Below are 11,757 nucleotides of genomic sequence, written 5' to 3' on the forward strand. Positions count from 1 at the left end.
CAGCTTCGGGCAGGCCCAAAACCGACGTACATGGTTCGCAGGGCCCCTCCCATATCGCTCACAGACATTCTCCACCCCCTTGAACAGCCGGCTCATCCTTGACTTTGTCAGGTGCGCCCCGTACGCTACCTTCAGCTGTATCAGCCCCAACCTTGCACACGGCATTGAGGCATTTACCCTCCGCAGCACCTCACACCACAATCCTGACTCTAGCGTCGCCCCCAGCTCTTCCTCCCACTTCGCCTTAATCCCCTCCATGGCACCCATCCTCTTCCAAAATCCTCTCGTAAATCGCCGAGACGGAACCCAAGCCACAAGCTTCAGTCCAATCCCAAATTTCTCTAACACCGCCATCAAGTAACTCCACTCCACCCGATCAAACACCTTCTCCGCATCCAACGTCTCTCTTCCCTCTGCCGGAGAAAGCACCACATTCAGCAGCATCCTCACACGATGACAACTTACGAGCCCTGTCTGATCCTCTCCAATTACCCTTGGGAGGCACTCCTCCAACCTTAACAGCAGCACCTTTGCCAATATCTTGGCATCCACATTTAGCAGCGATAAGGGCCTATACGACCCACACTCCACCTGATCCTTGTCCTCCTTAAGCAACAATGAGATGGAGCACTACCCCATTGTCCATCACGTCCTCGAACATTTCCACCATCAACGGCGCCAGCCTACCCTTAGATTGTTTATAAAATTTGACCGGGAACCCATCCGGCCCCATCGTCTTCCCTGCCTGCATCCTCCCGATTGCCACCTTCATCTCCTCTACCCCCATCGGCTCCTCCAGCCTTGCCCTCGCCACCTCATCCAACCTCGGGCACTCTAACCTGCCCAGGAACTCCCTCATCTCCTGCTTGTCCTCTTATAGCTCTGACTTATACAAGACCCTATAAAACTCCTCAAAGACCCTGATAATCTGTTCCGGAGACACCACCAATTCCCGTGTCTTGCCCTGAACCCGAACTATCTCCCTATGGAGCTGACCTGCCCACATACGCCCTGCCTTCTCCCCGTTCTCTTAGACAGCCCCCCCTCACCCTTCTCAACTGACACACCACTTTCCCTGCAAGTTCTTTCTCTTTCCTGGGAGCCTGGGGTCCGGGTGCCCTGCATCCACCTCCAAAATCTCTTCTACCAACCCTTTGCGTTCCTTCCTCTCCTCCGTATCCACCTTGGTCTTAAATGAGATCACCTCCCCCCTCACCATTGCCTTCAGAGCCTCCCAATGGCGAGCCCTCCTCCACACAATTGAATTCCACATACTCCTCAATCACCTTCCCTATCGTTTTACAAAAGCTCCGATCTGCCAATAACCCCACATCCATCCACCACCAACCCCACATCCATCCACCACCCGACTTCTGGGCTGCCCCTTCTCCAATACCACATCCATCCAATGCGGAGTGTGATCAGAAATCACAATTGTTAAATACTCTGCCTTTTTAACTCTGATGTGGAGATGCTGGCGTTGGACTGGGGTGAGCATAGTAAGTCTGGGGTGAGTTTTACAACACCAGGTTAAAGTCCAACAGGTTTGTTTCAAATCACTAGCTTTCAGAGCACTGCTCCTTCCTCAGGTGAATCCTGAGGAAGGAGCAGTGCTCTGAAAGCTAGTGATTTCAAACAAACCTGTTGGACTTTAACTTGGTGTTGTAAGACTTCTTACTGTGCTCTTAACTCTGGCCAACAGCTCCTTTCCCGCCACAAAAAAATCAATCCTTGAAACCACTTTGTGTACCGTGGCGAAAAATGAATACTCCCAGTCTCTCCGGTGCAATAATCTCCACGGCTCAACCCCCCCATCTCCCGCCCCATCTCCTTCATGAGCCTGGCCAACGCCTCCACCTCCACTGCACCCCCCCCCCCCCCCCCTCACCCCATGGGGTGAGTGAGCGTGGCTGGGATCTGTCCACTCTCCGCTCCCCCCCCCCCCCCCCCCCCCCGATTCCTACTATCAAAATCCGAACGATAAACCTGATTCACCCAACCCTTCCTAAGCCTCATCTGTACTTCACCCATAGATGGGTCACTTGCAGCATCACCACATCGGCTCTTAAACTCATCAGATGTTCAAAAGCTCTCGCTTTCTTCACCGGTCCCCCTAGCCCCCTAATATTCCACGTCACTATTCTGACTGGGTGTCTCTCACCCACCCCACCTCTCCTATTCACCATCACCATTCCCCCTCCCAGAGTCCACCCATCTACTTCCTCTTGCAAACACCTCACCCAGTATCGGTCCCCTCCCCCCATCATTCACACCTCCCAGGCCCATCAAAACCTGCTTGACCAGGCTCCAATAACCGCTGCCCCTCCCCCCACCACACTCCCATTTACTAGCCAACCTTTGTTCGCTCGTGCAGTGACCCCTGCCAGAACCCCCTTCCTCCCCACCCCCTCCTAAGTAACCCAGCCCCACCTGCCCAAAACCCACCTCTCTCAAACCAACGAACAAAAAGGAACCACACCAATAATAAAAAACAAGAACACATGTAAATCCAAGTAGAACACACTCAATAAGAAAGAGCATTTCCCCGTCCCCACCAACTAAGTCCAAATCCCAACTCTCATTCCCGTCTCAGTCCTTCAGCCTTTAACAACGCCTCTGCCATCTCAAAATAAAAGTCCTTTGAATTGTGTCATCCTCTGCTTCACTGTGTAGACCACCCAAACCTCACTCCGCTGCCATATAGTGCCATCTTCACCCGTCCTAAGACCGCCTGCCTTCTCGCTAACTCCGCCGTCAGAACTTGGTACATGCATATACCAACTCCTTCCTACTTCACATCTCGTCTCTGCTTCGCCCAGCTCAAAACCATCTCTTTCACATGGTAGCTCTGGAAGCAAACTATGACTGCCCTTGGTGGCTCATTCGCTTTAGGCTTTGGCCTGAGCGACCAATGTGCCCTGTCGAACTCGTAGCGGGAGGACTCTTTCCCCCTCCCCCATTAGCTCGACAAATATCTTTGCAAAGTACTCAGTTGACCTCAGGCCCTCCACCCCCTCGGGCAGACCCACGATCCACAAATGTTGCCTCCTCGACCTGTTCTCCTGCTCCTCCACCTTGGCTCTGAGCCCTTTGTTGACCTCCACCACCCTCCACAGCTCCTCACCCATCGAGGCAAACTGGTCACTGTGTTGCAACAGTGCCTCCTCCACTCCCTTCACCTTCTCTCCTTCCTCCTGCACCTCGACCAACGTCTTCGTCACTGCCATCTTTTTCGGGGCAATCGCCTCCTCCACCCACTCTTTAAGCAAAGCCGTCATCTCCTTCCGAAGCACCTCCAAATGTTTGGAAAACCGCCTTTCAAACTCCAGTGACATCACCTCGGTCAGAGTTTCAACTATGAGGGGAGGCCCAGTCCCCGCCATCTTTCTTCCTGCGGGATTCACAGCAACACTCGCCGGCAGACTTTCGCTCGTCCCCTTTCCAGACCTTTCTTCTGGGACTTTGGCATCCCCCAAACTCCTGATGACTTCCCACACCAGGTCATCCAAAAACTACCCCTAAGACCAGGCATAAAAGTCCCAAAAACCAGAGACTCTAGGAGGAGCCACCTAATGTGCAAACTCCACCTCCATGTTGCCAACGGAAGTCCACCCTCCGTTTCGACGGGTTTTTTCTCCCAGTTCGGCCACGTCTTAACTTTGAATGTCAAAAGGTACTTCTCTGCTTTCTGAGCTAAATGGGCACAGTGGTTAGCACTGCCATATCAGCTCCAGGGACCTGGGTTCAATTCCAGCCTTGGGTGACTGTGTGGAGTTTGCATTTTCTCCCCGTGTCTGCGTGGGTTCCTCCGGGTGCTCTGGTTTCCTCACACAGTCCAAAGATGTGCAGGTTAGGTGGATTGGCCATGCTAAATTGCTTCTTCGTATCAAAAAGGTTAGGTGGGGTTACTAGGTTACGGGGATAGGGTGGAGGCGTGCTCTTTCCAAGGGCCGGTGTTAACTCGATGGGCCAAATAGCCTCCTTCTGCACTGTAAATTCTATGAAATATCACCAGTGAGGTCAAATCCAGCTATTCTGAGCTGTCCTACCGACGCCCAGGCATTCTGCATTCCTTAGATTGTCACAGGATGCGTGTCTATGGCCAAAGACCGTGACCAATCCTGCTTTCTGCCTAACTGCCCACAGAAACAACACTATCTTCTCTCTGCTGACCACACTGGCTCCAGTACTTGGTGCCTCTTTGAGATCTCTCTGTCTGTCTGTCTACTTTCTCTTTCGCGCTCTCTTTTCCAGATCATGGAGACAGGAAACCTGTCCAGCCACTCTCAGCTTTCCTGCCTTTGTTTTCAACTGGGAATCTCTGCTATCTTGCTCAGCAAATCCAAACCTGTTCCCATGATAACCAAGCCATCTGGTGTGTTGCTGTGCATGGTTATACAACTTCCTGCAAGCTCACCTTTCCAGGATATTCTGTTTTACCTTAATGACAAAGATGGTTTAAAATGTAGTAATCTTGCAAACTCTGCATTACTAACACACTCTTGACCGTTAGGGGAATTTGAGTGGTCTGGAGTAGAGTTCTTCCAGCACCTCATGAGAAGTCAGGTTTTGATTTTCCACTCACCATTTTTGGTTGAGATGCTTTGACTTTGTGTCTTGCTGTCATGCTGGGCTCCATGGAGGTGCTCATGGAACCATCATTTCCAGTTACTTCCTGACCAAATGTTGTAGGTTACAGAGCTTTGCTCTGATATTTTGGTTGTGGGACTGTTTATTGCTGTTTATTTCCTCTTATCCTTGGTGTTTAGTCTGCTTCTAGTACGTTCACTGGGATCAAATCTGGACGCTAAAGTATACCAACGCTATTCCTGATGTATCTCATGGATACCTAGTTTTTAGATCTGTCCTTAGTTTGGTGATGATTAACATGGTTAAGTCCTCATTCATCAGTTGGGAGGGGAGTGGTAGTTTTCCATGAACTTGTTTGACCTGAAGCCATGAGACATCCTTGGAGACAATATTGAGGAATTCCCCACCTGCCAGTGTGATGGGACATTCCCAGGAATGGTGAGGGAGGAGTCTGGGATGTTTCCGGATTGATACCATTCAGTGAGTATCTCTGATACTTGACCAGTCTGCGGGGCAGCTCTCCTCACTTGGGTACTTGTCCTCAGACCTTGGTAAGATAGACTTTACAGATTTTACTGGGCTGAGATTGGGCAGTACGGCAGGGTCCCAGGTTCGATTCCGGCTTGGGTCACTGTCTGTGCAGAGTCTGCACATCCTCCCCGTGTGTGCGTGGGTTTCCTCCGGGTGCCCCGGTTTCCTCCCACAGTCCAAAGATGTGCAGGTTAGGTGGATTGGCCATGATAAATTGCCCTTCGTGTCCAAAATTGCCCATAGTGTTGGGCGGGGTTCCTGGGTTATGGGGATAGGGTGGAGGTGCTGACCTTCGGTAGGGTGCTCTTTCCAAGAGCCGGTGCAGACTCGATGGCCCAAATTGCCTTCTGCACTGTAAATTCTTTGATCTTAATCTTATTCTGACACAATGCCAGCATTGTCCACATCTGTCTGATTTTTCTCTTATTATTGGACTTTGAACTGATTATTTAAGGAGGTCTTGTGGTACAGTGCGTAGCTTCCCTACCTCTGGGTCTGGGTCTGGAGCTCTCGGTTCAAGACCCAGTCCAGGACTTGGTGATCATGAATGATGCATTCAGAACGGGGCCAAATCCTTCCAACATATGCTAAAAGCATGTGGTAAGAGTGGGAGGGAGTCCTGGTCAGCCATGTGAGAGAAATAAATTGAAGTATCTACCACTACTATCCATATTGGTGCCAACAGCACGAGGTTAGACCTAACTATCCACTCTGTCCAGGCCCCTCATAATTTTATATGTTTCTATAAGATCCCCCCCCACATCCTTCTGAATTCCAACGAGTACAGTCCCAGTCTCCTCAAACTCTCCTTGTCATCCAATCCCCTCAACTCTGGGATTAACCTAGTTAATTTCCTCTGCACACCCTCCAGCGCCAGTACATCCTTTCTCGGGTGTTCAAAACTGAACACTACTCCAGGGGTGGCCTCACTAACACCTTATACAGTTGCAGCATAAGCTCCCTAGTCTTAAATTCCATCCCTCCAGCAATTAAGGACAAAACTCCATTTGCCTTCTTAACCACCTGTTGCACCTGTAAACCAACTTTTTGCGACTCATGCACTAGGACACATAGGTCCCTCTGCACAGCAGCATGTTTTAATATTTCATTTTAAAAATAATCCCTTTTGCTGTTATTCCTACCAAAATAGATAACCTCACATTTGTCAACATTGTATTCCATCTGCCAGATCCTAGCCCATTCACTTAAACAATCCAAATCCCTCTGCAGACTTCTAGTATCCTCAGCACTTTTTGCTTTACCACTCATCTTAGTGTCATCTGCAAACTTGGACACATTGCACTTGGTCCCCAACTCCAAATCATCTATGTAAATTGTGAACAATTGTGGACCCAACACTGATCCCTGAGGGACACCACTAGCTACTGATTGGCAACCAGAGAAACACCCATTAATCCCCACTCTTTGCTTTCTGTTAATTAACCAATCCTCTATCCATGCTACTACTTTAGCCTTAACGCCATGCATTAACGCCATGCATCATTATCTTATGCAGCAACCTTTTGTGTGGCATCTTGTCAAAAGTCTTCTGGTAGTGTGGTGACCAGAGTTGAACACTATATTCCAAGTGTGGCCCAGCCAAGGTTCCATACAGCTGCAGCATGACTTGCCAATTTTTATACTCAATGCCACGTCCGATGAAGGCAAACAATGATGTATGTCTTCTTGACTATGTTCTCCACCTGCGTTGCCACTTTCAGTGACCTGTGTACATATGCACCCAGATCCCTCTGCCTGTCAATACTCTGAAGGGTTCTGCCATTTACTGTATATTTCCCACCTGTATTAGACCTTCCAAAATGCATTACCTTACCTTTGTCCGGATTAAACTCCATCTGCCATCTCTTTGCCCAAGTCTCCAACTGATCGAGATGCTGCTGCATCCCCTGACAGAAGGCAGGATGGAATTGTTAATGAACAAGCTATTTATTGTTCAAATTTAAGGTCGGCTGCTTGACTTAGCTTGGTCAAGGCATTGCCATGGGGTTGGATGTCCCTCAAGCTTTTTAGTCTTAAAAAGGTGTAATGCGTGGACATGCTCCTTCTGTCTGCAAAGGATAGTGTGCTGTGTGTTGGAATAGTTGTGGCTTCAAGCAAGCTGTTCTGATGAGTGCAAGGTGAAAAGCTTTGATAGAATGTCTAATTTTTCAGCAAGACTCAAATTCTGTGTACCAAATGACTAACCTCCAGATTGTAACACAGCACGAGCAGTCCAGCTGTTAAAGCTGGTGACACAATTATTGTAATATCTTTTAATGTCTTCTTTAAAGATTTTAACTGAAGCCCATAAGCCTGGCCTTGGTTTTGATAGTTTTACCCAGTGCTATGTGTGAGAACTGAATTTGGGATGTGCAGTCTGCAGTGTATCTAATTTCCCAGGGAAAAACTACAACCCTTCAATCAGCTGCACTGAAGCAGTATTTCCCTCCGCTTCCAACACTTCTTACTCTGTGCGTTTTCCTCAAATAATTTTAGAAAACAAGGGAAGAAATTTCAAAGTCACCACTGAATTAACATTCGTCCTGAGTGATGTTATATTAAATGCATACATGAAGAATAACTCAGATCATTGCCAGCACAACAAGAGCTGTTATTTAATAGGTAACCTGTTTTACCCTCTGTCTGACTGCCTTTTCCATTCTGCTCATACTGCTGGGATGATGGGGGCACTAGGAGGAGGATAGAAAGTTGCCATGTTTTCTGCTTCTGGTCACGATCCAGTGTCCCTGCTGGAAACACAGGGTGTGTGACAGTCAAGTGAGGAAGAAGAAAGGACTTGTATCTGATCTCCCACATGGGAATAGTAGACGGCACTCACTGTGGAACAGTCTCTAACTGAGGAGTCAGCCTCTTTAATAAATGAGGAGAGGTAGTTGGAGGGAATAATGTTTCCTTTTCCTGTTTTACAGAAGTATTGCACCGCACTACACCAGTATACGGAGACGATAGACACTGCAGATAGATCCTAACCATCACTCAAGGAAAAACTACGCAACTGTGAGAAGACATCCAGCCCCTTTGCAGCATAGAGATCAACATGGAGATCATCTGGAAATCGGTCGGGTCAGGGGAGCTTTGACATATCATCAGATCTGAAACTGGTCAGTGGTGTGGAACTTCCATCAGAACCAACCTTTCCAAAGGTACAGCTGTGGGTGATTGGTCAGGGTGAGGCTGGGACAGGTATGAGTGAGCTTCAAGTGTGTTGAGAGCTTCAATCATTTATTGAGCCTCATGGACCACTGACTCACAAGGTGAACCTGGAGTACAACTGTTAACACAAGGAAAGACACATGGAAGATACACAATTCAAGCAAGAGGTGTGTGACCAAGTGCCCACACCGTCATCAGTTCCTGTGATTCAACAAAGCATCCACACTGGGGCGAAGGTGGTGACGTGTGAGGTTTGTGAAAAGAGTTTTCCCCGAACCTGTGATCTCCTAAAGCACCAGAGGATTCACACAGGTGAGAAACCATTCAAGTGTGAGGTGTGCGATCAGGCATTCACACTGTCATCGACGCTCGTAAATCACAGACGCACTCACACTGGGGAGAAGCCATTCAAATGTGAGGTTTGTAATGAGGGCTTTGCACAGTCATCAACTCTCTTGTATCACAAACGTATTCACACAGGGGAGAAACCATTCACCTGCGAGGTGTGCAACAAATCATTCTCCCACTCATCTTCCTTCCGGAAACATCAACGAATCCACACTGGGGAGAGGCCATTCAAGTGTGAAGTGTGTGACAAAGCTTTCACAAGTTCGACATCCTTCCTAATGCACCAGAGGAATCACACAGCGGAGAAACCCTTCAGGTGTGAGGTTTGTGAAATGGCCTTTGCTCAGTCCTCTGATCTTCTGAGGCACCAGAGGACCCACACAGGTGAGAAACCATTCAAGTGTGAGATGTGTGAGCGGGCCTTCACACGGTCATCGACGCTTGTGAGGCATCGACGCACACACACTGGTGAGAAGCCATTCATGTGTGAGGTTTGTGAGATGGCTTTCACCCAATCGTCCGAACTCCTGATGCACCAGAGGATCCACACAGGGCAGAAGCCCTTCAAGTGTGAGGTGTGTGATCAATCTTTCACACGGTCAGCGACACTTGTGAATCACCGGCGCATTCACACTGGGGAGAAACCATTCAAATGTGAAGTGTGTGACCAAGCCTTCGCCCGGTCATCGACACTTGTGAATCACCGGCGCATTCACACTGGGGAGAAGCCGTTCATTTGTGAGCTGTGCAGTGAGTGTTTTGCACAACCAATGGCCCTGCTGAATCATCAACGCATTCACACAGGAGAAACCATTCACTTGTGAGCTGTGTGGCAAATCATTCCCCAGATCATCGACCCTCCATTTACACATATGCATTCACAAAAGGGTGAAGCTATTCAATTGTTCGGTGAGCAACAAAGCTTTCAAAAAATCTTGCAGCTTCTGCTCCATCAAAAGATGCATACTTGTGAATAACAGTTCAATATGAGGTTTGTGGTAAAGCTTCTATATCTTTAACCCCACCCCAGTAGCTCCAAATAAGGGAGAAACTCTTCAAGCGCAATGTTATGATACAGCTTTCACCCACACCTCCAATCTCCTGAAGCACCACTATGTTCACACTGATGAGAAACTATTCAAGTTTGTGGTGTATGACAAGGCTTTCAAACAGTCAGCGTTTCTCCTGGTCCATCAACATTTTCATAATGGGATAAATCTCTCTTGGTGTAAATTTTATGATAAACCATGGACACAGTTTTTGCACCTTTTTGGAGCATTAGTGAACCCACACTGAAAAACTCTTGCATTGTGACAAGCGTCAGAGGTATTTCATTGACTCTTCCTCTCTCCCCAGACAGAACTGGAGCCGGGACACCTTATTCCATCTTACTGAATATCTGTTTTGTTTAACCTTCAGTTCTAGCACCGGGGAGTTGTTCTAAAGCACTGTCTGGCTCAGCAGTGTCTGTTTGGACCGCCTACCATCAGTACAATTGGTTCAAGAAGGCCAATTTAACATTTGGCCAGATTGATGAACATCACCAAAAGACGGTATCAGCATACCTAACATACCCCAAAACCCACTGTGGAGCACAACTCACAGTCTGGGCATCCCTACTGTCGGGACTGAAAACTAAGAGGGATCACTGTGAACATTTTGTACAGTTTATATCTCATAATATCCACACTAATGTTCAGGTCTGAATAACCAGTGAGTCAAGAATCACATTTTATGCCAATATTTTTTATGTTGTTGTATTCATTCTCGTGGTGTGGTTGTTGCTGGCCAGGTAAGCCTTCATTGCCTATCCCTAATTGTCATTGAATAGGTTGTGGTGAGCTGCCACCTTGAATTGCTGCAGTCTTTATGGTTTAAATACACCAAAGGACTTCCAGGATTTTGACCTAGCGACAATGAAGGAATGACAAACATTTCCAAGTCAGGCTGGTGAGTAGCTTGGAGGGCAATTTGAAAGTGGTGGTATTTCCCATGCACCTTCTGACTTGTCCTTGCAGATATCAAAGTTTCTGGGTTTGGAAGGTACTGTCTAAGGAGCCTTGGTGAGTTGTTGCAGTGCATCTTGAAGATGACACACACTGTCACTGCATTGGTAGTGTTGGGAGTGGATGTTGCCTGTGGTGGATGATGTGCCAGTCAAGCACACTGCTTTATTCTGGATGGTGTTGAGCTTCTTGAGTGTTGTTGGAGCCGCACTCCAGGCAAGTGCTTATCCATCACACTCCTGTCTTACGCATTGGAGATAGTGGACAATATTTGGGGATTTAAGAGCTGAATTACTTTCTGCTGAGTTCCTAGCCTCTGACCTGCCCTTGTAGCCACATTATTTATATGGATGATCTAGTTCAGATTTTGGTCAATGGCGATCCTGATTGGCAGTGTGTGATTCAGTGATGGCGGTGCCATTGAATGTCCAGGGGAGCTGGTAGATTCGCTCTTGCTGCAGATGAGCTGCTATTTGTGTGGCCTGAATATTACTTGCCACTTATAAGCCCAAGCCTGAACGTTGTCCAGGCCTTGCTGTATATGGGCACGCACTACTTCAGCATCTGAGAAAGGTTGTATTCCATAACATCTGCATTAATATTCAAAACTGAATATCCAGTGAATGAGGGAGCAGAGGTTATGCAGATTGTACCCCATGATATCCACAGTAATGATCAAGACTGAATAACCATTGACTGAAGAAGCAGTGTTTATACAGATTATATCCCATAATTCCCACTCTAATGTTCAGGACTAAATATCCAATGAATGAATGAATAAAGCTTATGCTGTCCTGGAATGAGAATTTAGGGAACTAGGTAGAAAATTAGCAAGCAGAAACTCAAATGCAATAATCTCTGGATTACTCCCAGTGACATGTGCAAATGAGTACAAAAATAGGAAGATGAAGCAGATGAATGCATGGCAGGAAAGATGTTCTTTGTTTTTTGAATGCATGGCTGGAAAGATGGTTTGGGAGGGAGGGTTTTGACTCCTGGGATACTGGGACTGGCTCTGGGAAGGATGGCATCTGTACAAGTCGGATAGTTTCACATGAATGGAACTGGCACTGATTCCTTGTGGAACATTTTGGTCGTTTAAACTAAC

At 47.7% G+C, this 11,757-nt stretch overlaps 1 protein-coding gene across 1 annotated transcript in view; it reads left to right on the forward strand.

The window, feature by feature from the left end:
* LOC140390207 (uncharacterized) overlaps nt 1–9,632 on the forward strand; it is a 29,079-nt gene extending 19,447 nt beyond the window's left edge. Inside the window, exon 2 of the mRNA XM_072475173.1 lies at nt 8,052–9,632. Within this exon, the coding sequence (XP_072331274.1) occupies nt 8,436–9,467 (1,032 nt within the window). The 5' untranslated portion in view covers nt 8,052–8,435 and the 3' untranslated portion in view covers nt 9,468–9,632. The remainder of the gene's footprint in view (nt 1–8,051) is intronic.
* The last annotated feature ends 2,125 nt before the right edge of the window (nt 9,633–11,757 follow it).

Source organism: Scyliorhinus torazame, chromosome 14 (assembly GCF_047496885.1).
Source record: "Scyliorhinus torazame isolate Kashiwa2021f chromosome 14, sScyTor2.1, whole genome shotgun sequence".
NCBI lineage: Eukaryota > Metazoa > Chordata > Chondrichthyes > Carcharhiniformes > Scyliorhinidae > Scyliorhinus > Scyliorhinus torazame.